Source organism: Myxine glutinosa, chromosome 1, assembly GCF_964187855.1.
Source record: "Myxine glutinosa chromosome 1, kmMyxGlut1.1, whole genome shotgun sequence".
NCBI lineage: Eukaryota > Metazoa > Chordata > Myxini > Myxiniformes > Myxinidae > Myxine > Myxine glutinosa.
In genome coordinates this window covers 299,977,495-300,005,246 of record NC_136261.1, presented here as the reverse complement: position 1 = coordinate 300,005,246, position 27,752 = coordinate 299,977,495, and the positions used below count along the sequence as shown (strand labels likewise).

At 42.4% G+C, this 27,752-nt stretch overlaps 1 protein-coding gene across 1 annotated transcript; it reads right to left on the bottom strand.

Moving 5' to 3' along the window:
* Positions 1-167: 167 nt before the first annotated feature.
* DLD (dihydrolipoamide dehydrogenase) lies at positions 168-27,752 on the bottom strand. The gene is made up of 14 exons (XM_068134991.2): positions 27,601-27,752; positions 23,401-23,479; positions 19,127-19,206; positions 18,909-18,977; positions 17,971-18,040; positions 17,277-17,377; positions 16,654-16,797; positions 16,209-16,310; positions 7,890-8,080; positions 7,624-7,794; positions 6,119-6,308; positions 4,744-4,881; positions 3,528-3,617; positions 168-927 (listed from the first exon to the last, which is right to left on the bottom strand). Exons 1-14 carry the CDS (start codon positions 27,646-27,648, stop codon positions 862-864), a joined length of 1,539 nt encoding a protein of 512 aa, XP_067991092.1. The 5' UTR covers positions 27,649-27,752; the 3' UTR covers positions 168-861.

Genomic DNA, 27,752 nt, shown 5'->3' with positions numbered 1-27,752 from the left:
ATTCATTTCCATCACTCTTCTCAACCAGTCACTTTCATCCTTCCTCAACACATGACCAAACCATCTCAACCTGTTCCTCTTCACAGCATCAATCACACGCTCTATTCCCATCATCTTTCGCAATTTGAAATGCAATCATTTACATATTGCAAAAGCTGCACAGCGCATGACTACCAAAGGTTTTATTTTATACCCATATGTTCAATTGTATTTTGAAAACAAATAAAGTTTCACATTAAAATGATCAATCACAACTTCATTGAAGAAGGCTGAAATATTACAATGTAGATCCTTTTTTTATTTTAAAAAGTCAATGCGAGTAGGTAACCTGTCAGAATTTGTGAATTTCATTCATCCTATCACCTTGCCACCTCTGGTTTTGAAACGAGAATTTGGGATTTTGCACTCGTACAAAGCAGTGAGGCAATGACGATGAGCCAACAAGCTTGTTCATGATATGACATCTCAAATATTACCAGATATTCAGAGATCAAAGCAAGAAATGGCTCCAGAATCAGCAGTTGTGAAACCAAGCAGCTCATATAAGGTAAAGTGTGGAGAAATCAATTGGCTTTAGGAATTCAAAAAAATAATAAAAACTGCAGTTACCACTTTCAACACAGTGAACAAGTCCAACAAATTGTGACACCAAATAAGTTGGAAAATATTAATGCGATTACTGCAACCGCACTGAAGGTGGCTTAAATGCAAATCCATTGATTTGGAGACGTTTTCCTTCATCAATGCCAAATTACAACCGCATAGTCTAAGGAACATACTATTTGGAGCATCCAGCGTGATGGATACAGGATGTGAATGTCAGCAGTGAAGAGAGTAGACGTCCACGTCCTGGAGTGTTGATCAGAAGTTGATGGCTTTTCCAAAATAAGCTGCGAGGTTGGCTTCGCGGAAGGCCTCTGACACGGTCTGAGGGTCGTGAGAGCAGAATCACTGTTATTCACAGGTAATGCAAGAGTTGAATGTCCAATACAAATCTACCATCTCCTCCTATATGCAGTTGTAAAGTTTGATGGGGTGCTCACACAAAGCTGTCAAATAATTTGTCTTACAAAGGGCTTACAAAGACGTTTTAGTCTTACAAATTTTAGTAAGCCTGGTGTTGGCTTAGCGGTTAGGGTGCCGGCTTGGGATCCTGGGTTTGAATCCCGGTTGATCGCTGAATTAACGCCAGGGTGATTGACTCAGCCTGTCATCCTTCCGAGGTCGGCAAATTGAGTACCAGCTCACTGGTAATTCCCTGTGTGTCGCAATAGGCGACTAACAGGGTTGTTGGCAGGAAGGGCATCCGGCCATAAAACATTGCTCAAAAAGGGGACCAAGGTGCCCAAAAAAGGCCAACCCCTGCTGTGCGGGGAAAAATGGCCTCTAAAGGTGGTTCAAAGGGCATTTCTCCAAATTTCCGTTTACTTCCTCTTCCAACACAAGTGGTCATCATCCAGACACGTACAAACCACTATGTATATGAACCTCAATACACTAATGCTTGTGACATGAAGCTTTAATTTGGGCCCAAGTAACCATGGCAGCTGCATTTACAACGAGAATTCATAGAACACCTTTTTTTTTTGTATACAAGATCGAGGCTCGTGTTCAGGAGTGCTCTGGTTCCCCTGCCTCACACCTTGTTCTTCTTAATGTCGTGGAAAGCAAGGCCCTCAAAATCATTGGGATCTCGCACGAATAAGGGTAGCGTCTTTCACCCCGCAGAGTGGTCGGTGGCCTTTATTCTTCCGCCTCCTTTTTGGTCTTGCATTCTCTGCCCTCTTGGCTCCATCCTTCCCTGGTTTCTGCAGGGTGCACATGGTCTGCCAATAACCCTTCTTATTAAACTCCCAAAATCCAGGCCCACTGCTCACCTACTCATTTGCTCCTCTTTTCTCTTGCCTGTGGAACCAACTTCCTCAGTCCGTTCAGTCATATTCTTTCCTCCCGGGCTTCAAGACGGCCCATTTTTCTCATGATCCCTTTCACCCAATTTACCCCCCTCCCCTCCCAATTTATCCCAATCCCATGAACTCCCTTTTCCAAGTTATTGTGATCCCCCCCCCTCCATCACCTATTTAATTTCTTAGTTATCTGTTAATTTGTTCCTTTTCTGTTTCTTCCCCACTTTCCCTTCCTCTTCCTGCTGTGCTGCAGCTTGTGTGCAGCTTGTTCATCCCTATTGTGTCCTTCTCTCCCTCCCCTTGATCTCGCTCTCATTTCTAATCTGCTGTTGGTGTTTCCCACTTTTCCATTTTGTTCCTTTCCATTCTGCTCTAGCACTTCCATGAGTCTCGACCATGTATACAAAAACAAGGAGCTGATACTCCAGGTGCCCCACATTATAGGTGGTATGAGGAATACATCTGAAAGCTAAATGTTCAACGGGTTTTTTTAAATATCGCATAAACAAGCCAAGTTACCGAGATGGTTGCCATGGCACCAATTCCGCAAATCACAGCAGTGATCTACTCAGGTTGAGATAATAACATGAGGAATATATATCTGCAATGTGAAAGCTTTGTGATACGGTTCAACGGTTTTTGAAATATCACGTATACATTACATGGACGGATGATCGGTCAGTGGGATGGAGCTCATTTTAATGTCTCTCGTCTTAGACCTTTTTGGAGCTGAAATCCTTACACCTGATTTTATTTCACCCAGTTTGCCTAACTTCTTCTCCTTAGCCCATACCATGATAATTTGTGATAGCCATATCATATTTGCTGTTCTGTTTCTGTTCTTGGATATTCATCTTGTATATCTCCTAATAAACTTGATGTTGCTCATGCACTTCAATGATACAATTAGACCCAAAATTAAACAATTTGGGAGGATAAGAGGATGGATATCCACTCAACCATACAAGCTCGCAATTATAAGAGTTCCGCCCTCAGGCAAAGCCAATATATTCTCTCAGCTGTTATATTGAAGGAACAAAATGTTATACAAGATAATGTAACAAATGCTCCTCGATATATTTTCCATGTGACGTACATTGGCCATAGTTTCCACCAACAAGAAGCGTTCAGACAACCTATGCAATGAAGATGTTGATGTACGTCTAATATACATCGATTTCAGCACAAGGGATATATCATTTCATCTTATGCAAACTATAAGATTAAACTCTGCCATTACAGTCAATATTCCTGACTTTTATGATGAACTGCGTTTGAATCTCACATACTTGGTTTGAGCATGTTTCAGCATCAGCATCCATAATGTCTGTACAATTTCACAACTATTCATGAAACACCGGTATAAACTCTTCCGCAAAGCAGAGTCTGCTTCAATGGTGAAGAATCACCCAGAAAATTAAAAAATTATCGTATCCAGGTCTTCACCAAAATCGAATCAATTTGTCCTTGTCGAACACCCAACCTATCCACCAAATTTAGTCTGAATCCGTCCATAACTGTTTGAGGTATCCTGCTCAAAGACAGACAAACAGGCAGACAGGAATGAAAACAATGTTCATCCACCTTCGGTGGTGAAGGTAAGAAGATGAAAATGCTTACAGGATGTGCATGGCACACACGAGAGATATCTTCACACGATGCTCCGTACTCCATCGCAAGTGTCGCTTCGTTGATCATTTCTCCTGCACCCTGCACACAGCAATCACCGCTGTTCTGAATTGCAACCACACAATCAAATGGTTCAATGGCTGCTTTTTTCTTGGCCTTTCCCTTTCGAAGCACAATATCTGCACATTCAGCCCCCTCCCCCCACCCCCCACCAACCACCCAACCTCCTCCACCATAAGCTTCACTAGCATTTGCTCAAAAAAAAATCATAAATCATTCATCAGTTTGAGATTTTTAAAATGTGCTTTGAGCACCTTATAATTTTAGCATTATCTGTGCCGAGGTTTCTGTCCCTCATGCTCTCCTTCTTTGCTCCCCACAAATCGTTAAACTTGGGTACATGGATACGCCTAGGACATCAATTAATTGTCAATCCTCCCCCGCCTCCCAAAAAGCTTTCCACAAACCATCTTTCAGGTGTCTCGTTAAGAGCAATCATCAGAGACGGGTTGCAAACAATGCAACTCGACTATATTGAGGTGAAATTTTAAACAACGTTGCACTGTGAGAATCAGGGCATTGCAGTCTATTTGTACGAGTGTGCACAATAAACCTGTCACCCTTTCAGAGTGTACCCTAGATATTGAGAAAGCATGTTCAAAATACAGCCAACTCCGTTCCATCACCTGCATCACACATATCTCAAATTAAACCCTTTTGAAAAAAAAAAACCTCAAAATTATTTCAAAGTCTTAACAGTTACGTGACATTTCAGGGGTCACTTATCAACATGGCTAGTATCTGAGGCAGCAGCTTTTGGTTGAGATGTGCATCAACGTCTACGTGGTCCTAAGGGCCAAATTATATTTTGTCAGTGCTTTTAGAATCAAATTAAACTACGGCTTGGTTGTTGCTGCCAAGCACGTCTTGCACGTCCACTCGACACCACAGGTAGCCGTGAACCGTTCAGCGTGGGATGTACGAGTAACACGGTGACATTAGATTCATTCCAGTAGATTACTCCGTGTTAAAATAAGCCATTTGATTTCACAACTATCTGTGAATGCAAAATACTGTTCAATCACAGATGGAGTGGGTTTTTTTCTTGCATGCATCTATTAAATGACAACAACGGAATTGACACTAACTTGGCAGACTTGAACCAACTGGAACATGCAAAGGGTAATGGATGACAATCGAGCCATACCGCTCCCAATATGTGCGCCCCCAGCAGTCGGTCGGTATCCTTATGCCCAAGGATCTTGACCATCCCATCAGTGTCATTGTTGGTCTTGGCACGGCTGTTCGCGGCAAAAGGAAACTTTCCAACCTTGTAAGGGACATTCTGTGAAGATTCAAGGGGAAGCATTGCCTCCGTATTAGGTCATGTTATTAACATACCTTTCCAGACAACACAAGAGCTGCTATGAAGAACAATCAATAAGAGTGATAATAATAACTCGGTAGCTTTGATCACAAAGCAATAGCCAAGGTAAGCTCATGATCCAATGATGGCATATTCTTTTTGGAACACCATATGGCCTTGACCGTCAACATTTAGGGATGGAGTGCAAATTAAGAAAATGTTCCGCCCCACCTAACATCTAACCAAAAAACTCAACATTATGGAAATCGAAGAAAAATGATTCAAGTTATGATTTTAAAAAAAACATTTTTCGGTAATTAGGTCACAATCCGAAAAAACTAGGTCAAGGACACTAACAAAATATATGGAGCACAACTTCAGTGCAGGTACACTATTATGATGATGCAAGAACATATTGGAAGGCCAAGGGGTCTGAGATTCCACATTGGCAAAATTGAGCGATGACAAAAAACACGACCATCATTTTTCAGACCGTCATTTGACCTTAACCTTTAACTCGGATGGGTGTGATGCAAATCAAGCGTAAATGCACCTTGCTCTAGGTTCTCTAGGGAGGGCAAGTTTGGTCTGATTATTTCATATACAGCCTGTGGGTGCTGGATGCATAATAGCTGGGAACATGGCTGCACCACTGATGCAGTTCCCCCTATTTCCAGTAAGCTAAGCTGGTACTCATTTTGCTGACCTCAGAAGGATGGCAGGCTGAGTCAACCCAATTGGTGTTATTTCAACGGCACAACAGGGACTCAAACTCAAGTCACCCTAACCGTTTAGCCAACACCAGGCTTTTCGTCCTCGTCGGATAAACCTTCGTGGAGTTTTGTTGAAAAATGTAAAAGATTATATAATTAGGTCATGACCTTAAAAATGAGGTCAAGGTCAACTTGTCAACCCCACATACGTTTTATTCCCATTATTGATGCATTCCCAAAGTCCCAGCCAGCTCCGAGATACAGTTCAGACAAAGGCAGAAAAAACCCTAAATGGCGGTTTAGTACTCTTAGGGGTCCAATAAACTCTGGAGTACCATTAAAGATTGGGGGCACTAATTGGAGAAACAAACCCTACAAGAAGCTTAATAATAAATACGTATCATTAAATCAAAATTATATTTGGGATAGAAAAAAAAAAATCTGAGATAGAGGAAGAGTTGAAGTACATTGCACATAATCAACACGATTCACACACCAAATACCTCCTCCTTCAGCTGTTCCTCTGTCTGCCCAACCCAAGCAACCTCTGGATGCGTGTAAATGACCGAGGGGACACAGTTGTAATCAATGTGCACTGCGCCACCTGCCATGCCCTCTACACAAATGATGCCCTCATCCTCCGCCTTGTGTGCCAGCATCGGCCCAGCTACCACGTCGCCAATAGCATAAATACTGCATGACATTGGATAAGGAATAGCAGGTTAATACACATTTTATATAAAACACAAGCATGTCAGCATACTAGGTAAAGACAATCAGCAAATGATTACAACAAAAATTTTTTGATGGGAACAAAGCCAATCGCACCATCTGCATTTTGGCCATGCACATTGGAAATCATTGTTTTTGTGTCGGCCAATTTGTGCTGGCGGCATGGCCTAATGCTCTGCTTATGATGAGGTGCATCAGCACTGCCTGCATGCCAAAGGTGGAAGTGCTGAGATGTAGATATGACGAGCATGATGGCCCAAATAGCTTATTGCATACACAAGTCGACAGATATATTATTGTTATTTAAGGGCGTTGGAAGGTTAACCTGATTTTTATTTGTTCCAAAAAATATATATGAGAGCAAAATGAAGCACAGTATGTGATGTGAAACTTACCGTTATTACTCCAAATTAGGCTCTTGACTACATGTATGCATTTGTCCCACCAGTGTGATTGAGGACCAAACATAGAGATATTTAGGACAATATGATAGGATGGAGAGGTCCAGTCTGGGTTTGATTCCCGACCTGACTATAAACAGTTGCATTGGTGCTTCACAAACTGGGTATTAGAAAGTGTGCTGTCCTTCGGATAGACGTTAAGCCGGGTGTCCCACGCATTAACATTAGCCGAAGGGCGTTAAAGATCTTTCGCCAACAGAAAGGTTATTGCCGGCACCCTGAACAAATTACAAATTCCTGCCATAACCTTCAGGGGGCTCCGCACCAGCGGCATGACCGCGTTCCCAGCAATGATGGAAGCGAATACAATATAGTACAGATAAGCAGTCATTTCAAGGCTTCTGCCGTCACAAACTCATCACTAAAACCTCATGCTTCAAAGGTGCCGATAATCACTCAGCGACATGTCTGGGCTACAAAGGGGATAAGTAAGCATTTTTCTTCACAACTTTTGATCACGAGTGTTATTTTAGACCCACCCCTAATCAGTGCCCACTGCCCACCTTATAAATGGTAAATGGTGAGTCTAAGTCTGTGGGAGTCACTAAGCTTGGCTCGGCAACAGCACCTTGCAATTCATGATCAACTCGCATCCATTCAAACTTTTTGGATCACTCAAATGCATTTCTACATGGGAGACGTATCACCAAAATGTAAAGCTATTATGCGAATTTTAGCCGGCCTGATATCATCAATTCCAATCAACTTGATTACACAAAAGCTATCCGCAGCACATGACAATCTTTGCCGCAATCTTAGAAAAGCCCAGAATGGTGTGTGCAGCCGTGACGTCACTATTTCTGCAGCATTCACACCTGGGTATTTTGGTCTGGAAGCGTGCATTGATGGGCACTTGCCCACGTTCATCCAGCTCAAGCCCGACCTCTTCGAGGCCCAAGTTTTGTGTGTAAGGGCGCCGGCCAACGCACACGAGGAGCACATCGCAGGCAAGAGTCTCTGCTGCACCACCCTTTGCAGGTTCCAGTCTGCAAAAGTAGGAAGATACCCATAGTTTACTCCACACAAGTGTAGCTATACCATCAGAGTGAGCATATGGGAGAAAAGTCGGCAAATGACTCACTGCACGTCTATCTTGCCATCTGACCGCCGGGATGCACTGGTAACCTTGTGGTTTAGCTTAAACTTCATGCCCTGCTTTTGCAGGATACGCTGAAAGTTCTTGGATACTTCCATGTCTATTCCAATGCCTCCGACATGTCCCAGGAACTCCACCGCAATTACTTCAGCACCAAGGCGCTGCCACACAGAGCCCTGACGGCAAGGGGGAAATAACAAGTGGTGAAGCATGCAAGAATATTATGTAAAAAATATTTTTAGCATATTTAAAGTGTAGCTCTCCAACATTGGTACATATGTATTTTTGTTTGAGTGTTTAATATCACAAATGTTAAAGCATAAACATGCATGCACTCATTGAGAGATGGGGCAGCATTTTGCACGTACGATACACAGTCTTCTCCATGCTTTTGTGATGGTTGGGATGCTTGCTGTCAATTGTCAAGTCTGCAAGCTCATGTGGGATGTGGTGGTTCGTATGCAGCCTGTGGCTACTTGGCTGCATCATTTTCTGGGGGTGCAGCTGTGCCGCTGATGCAATGCCCCACATTACCATTCAGCTGGTGCCCATTTTTCCGACCTCGGAAGGACGCCAGGCTGAGTCAACCCACCTAGTGTTAAATTCAATTGTGGGACAGTGGCTTGAACTCAGGACCCTAAGATCTCAAGCCAGGCACCTTAACCGTTACGCCAACACCAGGCTTCACTCATGTGGGAAGTGTCTGGATTATTTTATATACCAATGATGTCACACCTCCTAAGAACGTGCTCTGATACAACATTCCAGGAACGTCTCAATGTTGACCGCAAAACTAGGCTGCACCTTCTAAAAGTACTGTGAATGCATTGTGTGCACGAGCAGGTACTCCCGCCCAGTGGGTACGCTTTCGGCCCGCTTTCGGCCCACTTTCGTCGGTGGGCAATGTGCTGTGGCACATTTTTGGAAATGCACTTTATAATTTTCGTCATTTATAAGATAAATTTTATTGATCACAAGATATCAAACTTCATATCAAGACAAAGGAATATGATTTGTAATACTGGATACCACCAAATATGGTGCTATTTCCACCACATGTAAATTTTGCAGTTTCAGTGACATCCACACTTGCTCCATTATAGTAAGGATTCCAACTGCCAACCTTAAATCGATCATATTTTCTAGAAGTCAAAATAAATAAACAAGCAATATGTTGTGCATGGCAAAATACTTGCAAAATCCCTAAAGTAAGTTGATCTTTGGCCCACGTTTTTTTTTTGTAGTTTTTATGTATACAGAATCGAGGCTCGTGTAAAAGCTAACATATTCAACATGAAAACATGCACAGACACATAAAACATGCAATGAAGGGAGCGGGAGACAAGAGGGGGAGAGAGGGAAGCACACAATCACAACAGTAGAGAACAGGGACGTCGGTAGATCTGTGGAAGAGGAGAGGGGAACTGGGGGAGGAGGGAGTGGTACATGGTACAAAGCAAATGAACACTTCTAGGAATTTCAGGAAAGAAGTTGAGGATTTAAAGAGGCGGATTTTGGGTGTTTTAACGGGGGTAGAAAAGATCAAGGTTTTGATGGGGGAAGATAAGAGATGGTGGTGAACAGCTGTTTTAAAGACCTGGAGGGAGGAGAGGGATTGAAGAGAGTGTGGGAGTTTGTTCCAGAGGCGGGAGAAAAAAAAGGAATGAAGGAGTGAAGGTGAGCAGAGAGTCATGATTTTGGCAGTTTCACCATAAGAGGGTTGCTGGCAGATCTTGTGTCCTGCAGGAATATTTGGGGGACAGAGCACAGCCAGAGGAGGGGGAGCAAGGCCGGAGAGGAGCCGGTAGAAGACAGAAAGACCACCTACCTGACTGCGGTGACAGAGAGAAAGGCCCTCGGAATCAGCTTCATCGCGGGAGATTCCAATGATTCTGAATGCTTTGGTTTCAACCGCATGAAGCCGAGCCAGGTGTGAGGTAGGATCACCAGCCCAGAGGGGAGAGCAGTATTCCATCGAGCTGCGGATGAAAGCCTTGTATGTGGTGAGGAGCTCAGAAGTGCCCAGAAAGGACTTCGCATGACAGAGGATGCCCAGTCGGCGACTGGCTTTGGAGGCCAGCTTGCAAATATGGTTTTCCCAGGAAAGATCATGGCAGACAGTGAGGCCCAAACGCATGAGTGACAGAACTTCTTCAAGAGGATTGTTCAGAAAGTAGATGGGAGGGTTGTCCAGTCGGTCTTTTTGGAGCGACAAAGTGAGTGTGAGATTTGTCAGGATTGAAAGACATGTTCCACTTGTTTGACCAGTTTGTGATATTGTCCAGGTCTGCAGAGAGTGAAGAGGCTGCAGACTGCCGATCTGAGGGTTGGGATATGGAGCAGCATAGAGTGGAGTCATCAGCAAAGAGATGGATTTTCCAGAGTCGGAGGGATCATTAATGAAGACCAGAAAAAGCACAGGGCCCAGAACACTGCCTTGAGGAACTCCAGCCTGAACAGGAAGGGGAGAAGAGAAACCTCAAAAGACCTCAAAAGAAGAGAGACTGTTGACCTCAAAAATAATTGGTGGTTGAATTAAGGGATCCGATTTGCAAATCATCTTCAAATTTCAAGTCAATCAGATGAAAATTGAGGATTTTAGAAATTTGACAAAGTTGTTGACCTTTTGACCTCATCAATAGGCTCCTTCCTTATGACCAACAACATTTGGTGAGGTTTCATAAAGATCGGATCGGACCTGTAGGCAATTGACATACAAACAGGCAAACAGACAAACGTGCAAGACCAACCTTGAAAAGACCAATAAATACTTGAAATACTTGAAAATGATAATGAAATATGATAAATAATGAAATACAAGACCAATACTTGAAACATCTTCGATTTTCACAAGTAATAAAAATTTCATCAACAACCTCAGGAATATCATGCAAAAGGTAGTTCCAAAATTGGGCTGAACCAATGGACTTCATGGACAGTATTATGGCAGCTAATCAGTGGGAGTTGAAGAACAATTACTTTAGGCTGAGAAGTGGCTACAAAACTATTTTCGTTTCATTAGAGGTATTGCTTGAAATTGGAGAGACAGCTACGTGATGGACTCTGGGTAAAACGTTCTCCCACGAGATATCTTCCCAACAATGCTGTGTGTGGTCTCAAAGACGGACAACCTGTTTGCAAAAAGACTTTTTATGGAATTTTGCCCCTTTTCTTGGACTCATATCTTCCTGACTATTGATCTCAGTGCGATGAATCTCTGGGAGCACACAGACATCACAATATAGCTTCAAATTCAGAAATACCGAGGTTATCCATGCCTTATTTGAAGAACTAACCAAATTAAAACAGAGCAACATATTTGGGGGAAAAATAAATAAATCGAGATTTCCCCCGTTTCAAGGGACCATGCCTTGGGTAATAATACATGCAATTAAATGGAAATGCACACGTCAGTAGAACCTAGTAGGATCCTCCAGATAGTGAAGTATCAAGATGATACAATTGGTAATTAAGAAGTTACAATTAATGCAATTAGTAACTTCAGCAAATTAGGATAAAAAAAAAAAAAATAACCGCCTTTAGAGGCCATTTTTCCCCGCAAAGCAGGGGTTGGCCTTTTTCGGGAACCGTGGTTGTTGTTGTTTTTTGGTCCCCTTTTTTGAAGCAATGTTTTACGGCCGGATGCCCTTCCTGACGCCAACCCTTTTTGCCAACTTTAACGACAAGCAGGGAATTACCAGTGAACTGGTACTCAATTAGCCGACCTCGGAAGGATGACAGGCTGAGTCAACCCTCCTGGCGTTAATTCAGCGATCGACCGGGATTCGAACCCAGGATCCTAGGATCCTAGGATCCTAAGCCAGCACCCTAGCCGCTAGCCCAACTTCAGCAAATTAGGATGCTTGAAATTATTCAGCCATGAAAAGCTTGAACATTGAAGGATATAACATGCCAGCGTAGATGCATCAATGTGACCAGGAGCGTATATGTAAGTGTATTGGCACAATCCACTAAGATTGCAGGCTAATCAAACATACGAATTGGATCAGTTGATGACGTCATGGGTTTCATAATCAATCCTTTTGTTACCACCCTCAAATAACTTCTGTCCATACTTTTCACAAAATCATGTAATTTTGGAATTTACAAATGGTTGGACTTGACAAATTCGAGAATCACAAATTCGACAAATTGATTGCTGCATTTACTAAATGCTTGGTAAAACAACCCCAATGGTGCTGTTTTGCCGACTTTGTGATAATCTCCACAGGATTAAACAGCCGGAACGTTCTACATTTTTGGAAACAAAGTCGAGCCTCGTGGAAGAGCAAGAACACACAACAGATCAGGACGCAACAGAAAAAAAGGAACAGTAGAAAGAGAGGGGGGGGCACCAAAGGCAGGGTTGAAGGACAAAATAAAGGGAGACTTGGACAAATAAGGGATGTGGGAAATAAAGAAAGGGAAGGGATGATGCATGGGGTGGATAAGATGGATAGAGAAGCAAACTCTCAGGAAGGAAAAACTGAAAATTTGGGAGGGGTGGTGTGGGGTGTTAACTCGGGTAGAAAATATCACTATTTTGGATGGGGCGATCTGCAATGGTGGTGACAAGCTAGCTTGAAGTTCTGGAGGGAAGAATGAGATTGATTTTCTGGACCATGTGTGTCCTGCAGAAACCTGGGTGGGACAAAGCACAGAAAGAGCAGAGGGTGCAAGACCACAAAGGAGGCTGTGAAAGACAGAGACCACCGATCTGTCTGTAATGGTGAAGTAGTACGCTCAGACAGCTGCATCACAGGAGATTCCAATGATCTTGAAGGCTTTTGTTTCCACGAGCAGAGCAAGATGTGAGGTAGTGAAAGAATAAAGCCTTTGGAGGCCAGCCTAGAGGGGGAGGACTATTCCATCAAGCACGGATGAAAGCTTTGTAGGTGGATAGGAGTTCAGGTTTGCCAAGGAAGGGCATTGTTCAATGGAGGATGGCCAGGCTGGCTTTGGAGGCCACTTTTGAAATGTGGTTTGCCCAAGAAAGATCATAGCTAATAGGGAAACCCAGTTTGCCAAACGGTCCTTTCCGAGAGAGAGATAGAGAGAGAGAGAGATAGAAAGACAGAGAATGTGAGATTTTTCTGGATTGAAAGACAGTCTGAGTGTTTGACCATCTTGTCACACTGTGTCACACTGTGTCACCCTGTGTCACCCTGTGTCACACTGCTCAGGTGAAATATCTTTTTCGCTTCTGAAACGGGTGAAGAATCATCTGCTATCAACAATGGGCCAGAAAAGACTGAATGCCGTTAGCTTACTTGCAAATGAAAACACAATCATGAAATCCCCGTCATTTGATGACGTTGTCAAGGAATTCTCCATCAGCAAGACATGATGGAGGCTTCTGTGATCTAGTCAAACAGGTAAGAAATTATTAATTACTGGTAATAAATTGTTGTACACCGCTCCTTTCCTATGCCATCTCCAGGCGCTGCATGCTGAAAGGGAGAACTCAGTTTTCACTCCGGTTGTTTTCTTGTTTGTTTGTCCGGGCAATATCTCAGCCATCCTTTGAGCTAGGAAGCTGAAATTTTGGCAAAATAGTGAGCAAGTACTTTGGCAAAAACAGTATTTTTTTGTGTTTTGATTAATCAATTAGTTGATTAGTTATTTAATTATTAGCGATTAATTAAGTATTTATTTATTTCCCTTCTCATCTGGCCATTATCTCAGGCACCTTTTAAGCTAGGAAGCTGATATTTTGACATGACAATGACCAAGTGATTTAGCTGTAAAGGCTATTTTGTATTTTTTGATTAATCAATTAATCGATTAATTATTTAATTATTTGATTCATGGCCTAATTTTTTTTTTTTTAAGTTACAGATTTGGATGAAACGGTGGTGGTTCAGGTATTCTATTAGCCAATTGATTAATTATTTAATTATTTTATGTTTTTTTTTCTTCCATTATTAATCATTTATTTATTTTCTTTCTCATATGGGCAATATCTCAGGCACCTTTTGAGCTAGGAAACTAATATTTGGACATGACAGCGACCAAGTGATGTGGCTATATAGGATATTTTTGATTTATTAATTAATCAATTAATCGATTAATTATGTAATTTTTTCGATTAATGACTTATTTAATTCGTTTTCAAAAAGTTACAGCTTCAGACGAAGCACTGGTGGTTGATTAGCCAATATTCTATTAGCCAATCGATTAAGAAAATATTTCATGATCATTATTTATTGATTTTAATTATGCAATTAATCAATCAATTAATGTACACCTCTCCGACCCAATACAGTCTCCATGAGCTGGAGGATGTTTATTTATTTGGCATGGAGGCAGTGTACTTTTAATGTATCTGTACTTGTTGATTATTCATTTATGTATTATAATTAATGAAGTAGTTTATAGTCATTCTGTGCATGCGCCGTCCTGACTTGCTAGCCATCTTGGATCTATTGTGTTTAGGATAGGAGTGATATGTTTCATATCGGTGGGTACGGTAATTTGGTGGTGAAGGGAATGGGGGGGCAAAAGGATTGTGGGCTTTGGGCCAATGGACTGTTTAATCTGACCCTGTGGTATGCTCCTCCAGGGTCAGTTATGAGTGCTTCAAATTAACATTGATTACATAGCCTTGGGCATCGGTCACATGGAGAACTTTTAGTGTAGACCGATATACACATTTTTTTACATTTTCTACAATTCAATGTACAATGTGCGCTGAGTGGGTTCATCAAAAATGTAGTGGTCTGAGAGGGTCATTTACCAGTGTGGCAGCTACATTCAAATGTAAGGTGTGCACAGAGGGAGCTGCAGATGGAGGAAATGTTGAGTTGGATCTTGGAGATGGCGTGAAGCTGGAAGGTGTGAAAACATTTTGCTACCTCGGAGACATGCTGAATGGAGAAGGTGGATCAGATTCGGCAACGGTTGCTCGAGTGAGATGTGCATGGAAGAAGTTTCGGGAACTGAGTGGCGTGCTGATGAGGAGGAGAGTGTCGCTGAAGCTGAAGGGAAAGGTGTATGCTGCATGTGTGAGAAGTGTTATGATTTATGGGAGCGAGACATGGGTAATGAACGTAGAGCAGCAACGAAGGCTGGAAAGGGTGGAAATGCGAATGGTTCGATGGATGTGCGGAGTATCGTTGAGAGAGAGGAAGACAAATGATGAATTGCGAAAGATGATGGGAATATTGCCTGTGATTGATGCTGTGAAGAGGAACAGGTTGAGATGGTTTGGTCATGTGTTGAGGAAGGATGAAAGTGACTGGTTGAGAAGAGTGATGGAAGTTAATGTAGAAGGAAGTAGAGGACGGGGAAGACCGAGAAAGACTTGGCTAAAGATCGTGGAAGAAGAAATGCGGGCAAGGGGGTTAACAAGGAGAGATGCAGAAAATAGGGCAAAATGGAGAAGATTGTCATGGGGACCGCAAGGCTAACCCCCGCTCTAGCAGGGAAAATGGCCTTAAAATGCATGTTGTTGTTGTAAAAAAACAAAAAAAAAACACCTTTAGAGGCCATTTTTCCCCGCAAGCGGGGGTTGGCCTTTTTCGGGGACCATGGTTGTTGTTGTTTTTCGGCCCCCTTTTTGAAGCAATGTTTTACGGCCTGATGCCCTTCCTGACGCCAACCCTTTTTGCCGCCTTTAACGACAAACAGGGAATTACCAGTGAACTGGTACTCAATTTGCCGACCTCGGAAGGATGACAGGCTGAGTCAACCCCCCTGGCGTTAATTCAGCGATCGACCAGGATTCGAACCCAGGATCCTAGGATCCTAAGCCGGCACCCTAGCCGCTAGCCCAACACCAGGGTATAGGAGTGATATGTTTCATATCGGTGGGTACAGTAATTTGGTGGTGAAGGGAATGGGGGGGCAAAAGGATTGCGGGCTTTGGGCCAATGGACTGTTTAATCTGACCCTGTGGTATGCTCCTCCAGGGTCAGTTATGAGTGCTTGAAATTAACATTGATTACATAGCCTTGGGCATCGGTCACATGGAGAACTTTTAGTGTAGACCGATTATACACATTTTTTTACATTTTCTATTTGGAAATGGAGAAATGTGAGCTTTAGTGATGATTGTGGCAGACCAAGCAAATACTTCTGGTGCCCCAAAACGTTTCTGCAACTCTCTCCCTCGGTGCCCTGAAACGTTTGCTTTGTATTATCACCACTTCCATGAAACGAAACTGAACGATAGCTCAGGCCTGCACGCAGCCTAAATTCTTCCTGAGGGTAAAAGTTTCCTAAACGTGCAAAAATTCTCGATAACCACAACCACAACACAAAATGACAAATCACACCAAACAACACACCCCACCCTGCCCATACCAGCTCCACCCCAATGACACCTGCACCAATGAGCACCAACTTCTCAGGCACAGCTTTGAGTGAAAGTGCACCAGTGGAGCTCACAATGGTCTCCTCATCCACCTGCAAGCACCATTATACAGCATATTAGAGTAAGCAGGCTCATTCGAATAATACTCTTGAACAACGTTTCAACACCCACACCCCACAATTAATTTTAATTTGCAAGGAAAAACATATATGTACAATTGTACATATATTGTGAAATGTGTGTGTGTGTGTATATATATATATATTTCATTATAAATATATGTGTATATATGTATATATATATATATTTCATTATAAATATATGTGTATATATGTATATATATATTTCATTATAAATATATGTGTATATAATATATATGTATATATATATATTTCATTTAATCCTACTGTTAGGACGGTGTTGGTGAAAGCACACCTCAATTCCTGGGAATGGTGTGACCTCAGAGCCAGTGGCTATGATGATGTTTTTAGTCTCCACCACTTGGGTGCTTCCGTCTGCCACCTGGCAAGTCACTTGGTTCCTGCCTGTGATCTTTCCATGTCCTTTCAGATGGGTTACCTGATCAGATAGAAGGAATGAGGCCAATACTTCAAACCAGGATCCCTACCTTGATATTATAAGATATATTAAAGTTTCAATCTCCATATGCTTGCTTGATTGGACTTAAAATAAAAATTAAAAACCTGAGAGGTCAGACAGGAAATGTGAGAACCTTACTTGAAGCATTTTTCAAATCAGATTAGGATGTGAATGGCACCATAGTTTATAGATATTATTTCGGTACCAATCCCAAGTTGACCAAAAGCATTTTAAGAGTGAACCACAAAGTATGGATCGGCAGCACACGGAGACCAGCGAAAGATTACTCCCCCAAAGGTTATCTACAGAAGGTCTGGGATTTATCAACAATCTGATAGAGATAAGGTAATTCCCCTCGGCTCAAACTTCAGCAGCTTAAAATCCAAAACATTAACACTTCTGCCTTCAGCATGATTTGTGATACCGAGCACATCTTTTCCTTGTTCCCATCTATTAACCTTGTTCTGCTTGAAAAGGTGTGCAATTCCCCCAGTTAGTGCCTTCACAGCTCCACTCTTCTGCTCCATCATCTTCTCCAAATTCAGCTTCAGGCCCGTAACTGCAGACACCAAGAGGTTTCACTCTGCAATTACCTGTTCAATCACAACTCCGTTGCCTCTTATCCACAAAGTCCTTGTTAAAATGAATGAATTAAAACAAAAATGTTGGCCAGGACTGGCAATGCATGCCTACCAGCTTCAGTTATCACACAAAGAACTAGAAAAGCACTCGGTAGAGCGCATACCTCTGCCAGGCTGAACAGGTTACGTTTTGTATCCCACTGAAAGGCCAGATCTGGATTCGGATCTCAACCAAAATCGAATCAATTAGTCCTTGTCGCACACCCAGTCAGTCCACCAAATTTCGTCCGAATCCGTCTGTAACACTTTGAGATATCATGCTCAAAGACAGACAGACAGGGGTGAAACCTCCATCCATCTTCAGGTGGCAGAGGTAATAAAGTTCCAAATAATTAATTATTATACAATCAAATATTTGCAAGGCCCACAATTTTACAATTTATCAAAAACACTGTACTGCTCATTACAAAATTGTGCACAAACATCGACATGTACATCTCAACTCTTTCCAACTGCTGCTTTGCAGACAAGAGACATGAACAATGTCCAAAATATATTTTGGTTGTCCCACCTTCAATCCCTCTGCTCACAAAGTCTTTCCCATGCGCCATTTCGTACAAATAAGAGTTGTTGAGCAAAGCCTGTAAAGAAAACGTGGACACAAAATGCCTTTTTACACAAAACATGAAACTCAGTCGTGCTCAGGTCATTATACAGAGGGCCAGTCATATTGCCATTGTGACATCCAGGAACGGTGCTAACTTAACCCAATCTTTCAAGTGTTCCTAGACAGACATGCATTTTTAAAAGCTCAAACATATTTGAGACCGCTTGGTGTTGGCTTAGCGGTTAGGGTGCCGGCTTGGGATCCTAGGATCCTGGGTTTGAATCCTGGTCGATCGCTGAATTAACGCCAGGGGGGGTTGTGACCCAGCCTGTCATCCTTCCGAGGTCGGCAAATTGAGTACCAGTTCACTGGTAATTCCCTGTGTGTCGCAAGACAGGGTTGGCGATAGGAAGGGCATCTGGCCATAAAACATTGCTTCAAAAAGGGGACCACGGTGCCCGAAAAAGGCCAACCCCTGTTCTGTGGGGGGAAATGGCCTCAAAAGGTGGTTCTTAAACATATTTGAGACCATGAAAAGTAAAGTTGGTTACACCACATTGTCACAATTTCAAGAAAGAGGTATCCAAAGTTCAGCCTCCCATTTAAAATAATGTTCGACTCTCAATGAAAACGCAAGATTTCTATCAGATTGGCAAATAACTGCCATTAAAAACAAAAGTCTACCAAACTTGAAAGATTGCTTTTCGTGCACTTATTGAAAACATGCAACATGAAAAGGTGATGGTTGGGAGGGGAGGGTGGTGGTAAGGGGTGGCAGAAGAATGTTGTGAAGGAAGCAGGTAGCACAATTGCAAGGATGGCTCAGATGAAGGGAGATAAGCCAAGGGGCATAAAAGGAGGTGAAGTCAAGATTAAGGGAACAAAGTTGAAAGTAAATCTACCTTGGATGGAATACAACCGACATTGAGACAAGTCCCTCCCAGGGTCTCGCCCTTCTCCACACACACAGTCTGCATGATAAATGACACACAATATAGATGTTCCCATGTGAAATTGCATCCTCTGAAAAACCCAAAACAAAAAAAAAACACAGCAATTCTCATGTTTAAATACAATATCTTGTTTTTTTAATAATGGCTACAGGAAGCCGCACACCCACCTTAAAACCGAGCTGTGCAGCCTTGATGGCGGCGACATAACCGCCTGGACCCGAACCAATGACTGTCACATCGGCCTCGACTACAGACACAACAAGCAGGAGAATTAACTTTCCCGGCTTACTGGATGACACAAGATAGCCGTTGACAATGACCGATAAATCTTTAGCACTCATCACCCATGTAAAGATGTGGAACAAGCAATCACAGCAGAAGGTATTAAAAGGTGCAATGCAAGTACAATTGCTTAGTAATGAGAAAACCGGACTGGCATCTCAGATGCCATGGGTTGAACTCCAACTGAAGGCAGCAATATTAAATAAGTGTTATTACCTCCACCACCGAAGGTGGACAGAGGTTGTGCATTCATCCCCGTTTGTCTGTGATCAAGATATCTCAAAACGTTATGGACGGATTCGGACAAAACTCAGTGGACAGGTTTGGTGTGTAATAGGGACCAACTGATTCGACTTTGATGAAGATCCGATTTATTGAAAATTTGTGATCTGATGAGGCAAATGTAGCAAGAGTTCACTGGAGAATGCTTTCTATAAGGCAAAGTTCAGTCAGAACAGAGATTGGAGGAAACAATTGAGACAAGCCCCAAATGGCTTATCCATCAGCCTATGGTAGGAAAATAACAGGCCTTGTGCCTCTGCTTCATGATACCTGATACCTTCGATGTTGAAGTCATTGGTCCCTATAATATCAGGAAGGACCCATCAAATAATGACAAGGCATAATTCCTGATACTGCATATGTTCTCCTCCACTTCTTGCAAATGTCAAATTTCCGCTTGCAGATCTAATTCTAAGTTGGACAGCCAAGTCACAGCAATGTCTGTTCGTAGTTGGATTTCCCCAAATCCTCCATTAAATTTCTGCAGATGAAACTCATTCACAATTTGATGAATATTCTGATCTGGCTGAACGCAGTCACATGCTGGGCTGTCTTTAAAAATCAATTTGTGGAGGTGGTGTGATGTTCTTGCAGGGAGAGTACTGATACTGTTGAGTGCAGGCCACTGTTTACAGGGGAGGTCAAAACCTGGATGCTCTTCTGTCCAATTACAGGCCAGTTTTGCTCGCAATGTTGTTGTCTGTCCAGAGATTGCACCAGTTGTCATTTGTGTCAAATCCCACATCACTCAAAACATTTGCAGATCCCCAGTCTAGATTTGGTGGCATGCAACGGAAAAAGAAAGAAACAAGAAGATGTCATGCAGGGCATGATACTTGCAAAATACACCCCTCCCCCCCAAAAAAAATTGCCATGGATACATCAAATTGTCCATTTCATCAAGATTATAATTGACGATCTTAATCAAAGCTCGGGTGAAGCGGATTAAAATTTATGATTTTTCAGATGAAAATTGATATTAGAAGTTTGACCTTGAGTTGACCTTTGACCTTTATACCTCAAAAATAGTTGGTTTCCCAATTCAGTGATGCACTATGCAATTGCTGTTTAATTATCAAATTAAGTTAATAGGATGAAAAGTGATGATTTTTCAGATGAAAATGATGCTTTTAGAAGTTTGACCTTGAGTTGACCTTTTGACCTCAAAAATAGTTGGTTTCCCAATTCAGTGACGCACTATGCAATTGCTGTTTAGTTCTCAAGTCAATCGGATGAAAAGTGATTATTTTTCAGATGAAAATGTATTTTGGAAGTTTGACCTTGAGTTGACCTTTTGACCTCAAAAATAGTTGGTTTCCCAATTTAGTGATAAATATGCAAATGCTGTTCAACTTTCAAGTCAATTGGATGAGAAATGTCAATTTTAGAAATTTGACCTCAAAATGACCTTCGACCTCTGACCTCAAAATCAATAGGCTTCTTCATTGTGACCAACTCTACCATCTTGCGAAGTTTTGTGAGGATTGGTTTAAAATTGTGCCTGCAGGCGATTGACAGAATAACACACAAGACCAACCAATATACTTGAAAAATCTTCGATTTTGCAAGTAAAAAGTCAATCCAATACAGCTCGTGGCAGATGTTAATGGCGAGAAGCATTCAAGAGTTGCCCTCTCTCAATCGATGACCACAGAATAAGATGGAAGGTGCTACAGGATACTTTTTGAAACTAAGAATCAGGTCATAAAATGTCATGGGGGTCGGGGGCGGGGGGAATAATAAACTTACTCCACATGAGGAAACACTTTCTTCAGGTTGTAGTTAAGTGGCTTTGCCGCAGACTAGTTTTGTCGAGCTTTCAGTCTGCCAGGCTCAGAATAAAGTCAATGGTCAAACATTAGCAAATATAGTTCAGCTAGCCCGATTGCACCCGAGAAGAAGAAAAATTGCACCCGAGCCGCTAGCCCAACACCAACACTAAGTCCACTACTATTTGTAGCTGTGATAGAGGTGCTGGCTCAGAACGTAAAGGAGGGTTTACCGTGGGAGTTGTTGTATGCAGATGATCTGGTGTTGATTGCGGAAAGTATGGATGGACTGAAGGAAAAGATGAACACGTGGAAGGAATGTATGGAGACAAAAGGTCTGAAGGTGAATATCGGAAAGACGAAGGTGATGGCAAGTGGTAAAGCATGTGGTGAGGCAGAAAGAACTGGGAAGTGGCCCTGTCCTGTGTGTAGGAAGGGTGTCGGAGTGAACTCCATTCAATGTAAAATGTGCGCTGAGTAGGTTCATCAAAAATGTAGTGGTCTGAGAGGGTCATTAACCAGTGTGGCAGCTACATTCAAATGTAAGGTGTGCATAGAGGGAGCTGCAGATGGAGGAAATGTTGAGTTGGATCTTGGAGACGGCGTGAAGCTGGAAGGTGTGAGAACATTTTGCTACCTCGGAGACATGCTGAATGGAGAAGGTGGATCAGACTCGGCAACGGTTGCTAGAGTGAGATGTGCATGGAAGAAGTTTCGGGAACTGAGTGGCGTGCTGATGAGGAGGGGAGTGTCGTTGAAGCTGAAAGGGAAAGGTGTATGCTGCATGTGTGAGAAGTGTTGTGATTTATGGAAGCGAGACATGGGTAATGAACGTAGAGCAGCAACGAAGGTTGGAAAGGGTGGAAATGCGAATGGTTCGATGGATGTGCGGAGTATCGTTGAGAGAGAGAGGAAGACAAATGATGAATTGTGAAAGATGATGGGAATAGAGCCTGTGATTGATGCTGTGAAGAGGAACAGGTTGAGATGGTTTGGTCATGTGTTGAGGAAGGATGAAAGTGACTGGTTGAGAAGAGTGATGGAAATGAATGTAGAAGGAAGTAGAGGATGGGGAAGACCAAGAAAGACTTGGCTAAAGATGGTGGAAGAAGAAATGCGGGCAAGGGGGTTAACAAGGAGAGATGCAGAAAATAGGGCAAAATGGAGAAGATTGTCATGGGGACCGCAAGGCTAACCCCCGCTCTAGCAGGGAAAATGGCCTTTAAAATGCATGTTGTTGTTGTTGGTGGTGGCGATCCCTTGTTGCTTCCATTGCATGGGATGCAGTTTGATTCGGGATCCCCGTGATGTTACCAGATAAGTGGTTAAATTAATGAACAGTTTGAGAAGCTCTTGACATGATGTCAGTCAACTGTTGCTGTTGATTATGATTGCTGACGTTTCAAGGGAGCCATGTTGCCAAAACCTTGGGCATACACAAGTGGTATAGTTGGTTAAAACAATGCCTTGAGAAATTTCAAGGTCTGTAGATACTGTAACTTATTTAATGCAGTTCTCCTCCATGATCATTGCTTCAAACTGGGCAACAGTTTGTGAGTCGGTTGGCAAATTTACGGTCAACAAAGGGCCTCGCATCCACACTTAGTCAGCCTGCCATTTGGCTACAGCAGAATAGGGAGAGAACCTTTGCCATACGTGTTCCCGATACTTCCATGGATTTCTTGAGCGATGCCACGTTCTTTGCATAAATATTAGGTCAGCTCACTGTTCAATTTCAGCAAGATCAATAATTATAGAACACAGCATCTTACTACATTACACTCCAAATGCACTCTTAAAACAAACAATGTCACACTAAAAACCAATGACAATAAAAACCAAACATGCAAGCATATAATGAGCAAAATAAGAATAAATAAAAAAGCCCGGCTATCGGGTGTCAACCAATATCCATTTTTAGAACTTTACCTTCCGTCATACGCCAGACACTCATTACGAATTCCAACTCCCATTTCATAATGTAAGCCTCAGTTTGACTCTCTCGCAGCACTCAATTGATTCTGCTGCTAGGGGTTAAACTAACAAGTGTATAGCCGAATAATTAAATAAAAGAGAGGATTGGTAGAGAGTTCATAAAAGAGTCTCACCAGAAGAGGAGTAGAGTCGCACAGAAGAAGCAGCACCGACATGAGGAAGCCGTCCCACCAAGACACGTTGTCCAGACACCTGTTTACATACAGCAAAACACCGGGTAAAAACTACAAGGGTACTTCAGATTTATACAAGGGGCGAAGAACAACTAAGAAAACAAGAAGACATCATGGAGAGCACGATACTTGCCCAATGCACCCCCTCCCATGCCCTTCCACCCACCCCCGAAGAAAAGGTTGCAATTGATCCAGCAAATTGTCCATTTCATCAAGATCAAAATTGACGATCTTGATCAAAGCTCGGGTCAATCGGATGTAAAGTGATGATTTTTAGATGAAAATTGATTATTTTAGAAGTTTGACCTAGAGTTGACCTTTGACCTTTTGACCTCAAAAAGTTGGTTTCCCAATTCAGTGAGGCAATTTGCAAATACTGTTCGGTTTTCAAGTCAATACGATGAAAACTGACTGTTTTTCAGATGAAAATTGATGATTTTGGAAGTTTGACCTCAAGTTGACCTTTTGGCCTCAAATAGTTTGTTTCCCTAATTAGTGACTCAATCGGCAAAAATCCTGTTCAATTTTCAAGTCAATCGGATGAAAAATGACGATTTTAGAAATTTGTCCTCCAGATGACCTTTGACCGCAAATTCAATAGGCTTCTCAGTTGACTACCTCTACAACTTGAAGGTTCATGACAATCGGTTTAGAATTGTGACCTGTAGGCGAGTGACAAACAGACAGACAAACAGACAGACAAACAAACAAATGAAAAATCACTCATAGAGCGACACTTAGCAAAACAGAACAAAGTAGATTGGCACTCAGTAGCGCATCCTTTTGACCTCAAAATTAATTCGTGGTTTTATTCAGTGACCTGCTATACAAATAGTCTTCAAAGTTTAAGTTAATCAGATGAAAATTGACAATTTTATAAATTTGCCCTATGTTCACCTTTTGGCCTATGTTAACCTCAAAAATAGTTGGTGGTTGAATTCAGTTTGCTCATATGTAAATCCTATTCAAATTTCAAGTCAATCGGATGAAAATTGAGGATTTTAGAAATTTGAAATTGTTGTTGACATTTTGCCCTTTGTTGATCTCAAAAATAGTTGGTGGTTGAATTCAGTTAGCTGCTGTGAAAATCCGATTCAAATTTCAAGTCAATCTGATGGAAATTGAGGATTGTTGAAATTCGAAAACAAAGTGGTGAACCTTTGGCCGATGTTGACCTTTTGGCCTATGCTGATCTCAAAAATAGTTGGTGGTTGACTTCAGTTCGCTGATATGAAAATCCCATTCAAATTCCAAGTCAATCGGATGAAAATTGAGGATTTTAGAAATTTGAAATTGTTGTTGACCATTGGCCTATGTTGACCTTTTGGCCTATGCTGATCTCAAAAGTAGTTGGTGGTTGAATTCAGTTAGCCTATATGTAAATCCTATTCAAATTTCAAGTCAATCGGATAAAAATTGAGGATTATAGAATTTTCAGATGATTTTACCATTTGGTGAAGTTTCGTGAAGATCGGTTTAAAATTGTGACCTGTAGGCAAGTATAAGTGAGCGGACAGACAATCACACAAACACACACACACACAGACACAAACAAACAAACACACAAACCGGAGTGATCAACATGCTTGCAAAAAAATTTTTTTTTTTTTTTGCCAAGTAATAAACGCAAACGACCAATATACTTGAAAAATCTTCGATTTTGCAAGTAATAATGCATCATAATCATGCAGTTTTTATGTCTTGTCTATGAAATAGTTATTTTTTTTGTATGCTGTTGGTGGCCTTAAACATCCCCCTCCAGGCACTAAGCAGAGAAGCAACCACCGGGCATCGAGCAGTGAGGGTCCAGGAGTACGGCACCGAGCAGGTGGGGGGTGCCTGCCGCCGGTCAGCGAGCAGGTGGGGGGTGCTTGCCACTGGGCACCGAGCATATGAGAGGGGACCCTACACTGGGCAGGTAAAGATGTGCCTGCCGCCTGCCATCGTGCAAACGTGGGGCTGAACCCTCACTATGGCAGCCTGAACTGCACACAATATTCTAGATGAGACCGCACTAAATTCCTGTCCAGTGTTAAAACGGCATTCGATTTATAATTTATCCTCTTTCAAATACAAGTTACAGCCCCATTAGCTTTACCTATTTCTGCCTGGCACTGTGCTGTCTGTTTACCCCTCCCCTTTTGAACCCGATACCTACTACCACCCTCCCGTGTGACATGCTGCAAGAACAACACTTACATTCACATGTAATCCCTGTTTTCATGATCTTTACCCATCGGCAGCACCTTATGTGCCAATCTTTCACCTAATCGATGAAAGTTTCTCGACTTTCCTGAATCTGATTAACCCCCTCTCTGGTATATATCTACCTACCTTACCTCCAACCTTTGTGTTACTTGCATTTTTTTTTTAATTACTCTTAACCCCACTATCCAAATCATTGATGTAAATTATGAATAATAATGGTCCTAGTACTGATCCCTGAAGTACTCAGTTACTTGCATATTCCCACTCACAACCGCTCTTTGCTTCCTATCACCAAGTCAGTTTGATACTTGCCCAACGACTCCGCAAGTCCTCACCTTGGCTAACGATCTCCTACACCTACGTGGTACCTTTATTATCAAATGCCTTCTGAATGTTCCAGATACATTACATCCACTGCACTTTCTTCATCCACCCAGTCCTCAACTGCTTCATTGAACTCCAATACATTTGTTGATCATGACCGACACTTTAATAAATCCATGACGAGTCCCTTTATCTTACTATAATTCACCAAATGTCTGTCTGTCTGTCAGTCCGTTCCCAAGCACCGCAAAAACGGCTGAACCGATCGCAACAAAATTTTGGGTGGGTAATCCTGGGACCCCCTGGAGTAAAATAGGCTCTATTGTTTTTCCAATTTTCCCAATTTTTCCAAACACGATGGAATAATATTTACCAATATGAACAGTGATGCGGCTTTTTATTGAAATTCTACAAATACTGTTTAGATTTTGATGATTTGCGTGTGATATGATTTAACGGATGTTTATATGAATCGTTTAAAATAAAAAAGCCTTCTATTTCTGATATTTTGCCTTTTAATTTGGGCCTCCCAATTGAAGCCCCGCCCGCAGGGTGGGTACCGTTGCTAGTTTGTTTAATTGGTTCCCCTTCCGACCGCTGCAACATCTTCCCCACAACTGAAGTTCAACTTTCAGGTCTACAATTCCCCAATACCTCTCTGGATCCTTTCTTATACAACGGTGTTACATTTGCTGCTCTCCAACCCTCTCGGACCTGTCCCGACTCCAATGACCTGTTATAGATATCCATTAACATCACGCTTATCCGTTCCACCACATCCCTCGATGCTCTTGGATGCATATTATCTGGTCTTGGAGCTTCATCTTCATCTTCCCTACTCTTTCTTAGCTGGTTCTTTATTTCCTCTGCCTCAACTTGGATCTCCTCGAAAAGCCTTGCTCTGGAACCGTGGAACTTCACCGTGGAAACGAAGGCCTTCAATATTATTGTAATCTGCCCCGATGAAGCCGAGTCTATGGGCCTATCACTTCACCATTGCAGACAGGTGAGGTGGTCTCTGTCTTCTATCGCCTTATTTCTGGTGTTGCATCCTCTGCTCTTTCCATGCTTTGTTCCCCCAAACCCTACCATAGGTATCTTCAGGGGCTCACATGGTCCACGATCAACCCCCCTTTTGTTTTGGTGACCACCTAGTCTGCTCAGTGTACACCTAATACCTCCACTTGTAAGAGTTTGACTCTTGTCGTGATAGTTTATACCTAACAAATCAATGCCTTGAACTGCTTTTCTTCATGGTTGTCCTTACCTGTGGCTGTACCTCCCCGCTCTCAACCATCCCAGCGGGTCAGTCTGCCAGAGCTGGCTTTACACCTCATTGGCACATCCACCTCTTCACAAGACCCTCACAGACGTCACAATCACAAGTGTATACAAGCACCGATCTATTCCTCAGATATGCACCGAACCTGCCAATATTCATGGACGCCTCTGCCCCCCGATACTTGTACTTGTAGTTGTAGGTAGGCTACCGAGTACCTATCAGTATCATTCCATTAAACCGAAGATACACGAATGTGCACCACACAGGCACGTCATTGTCTTTAAATTTGTGAAGACGGCTCAATCGCCATGACATTGCACACTTACCGCTGACAAACAACGGCCAAGTAAACAGCAGCGAAGCGGCAGCACCATTTCTCTTCAGATCACCGCAGCGTCCTTCGTTAGCACGCGGAACGAAAGTCGCGCATGCGCAGTCCGATTCAGATCTGCCAGCGGCCTTTGTTTGTACGCGGAAC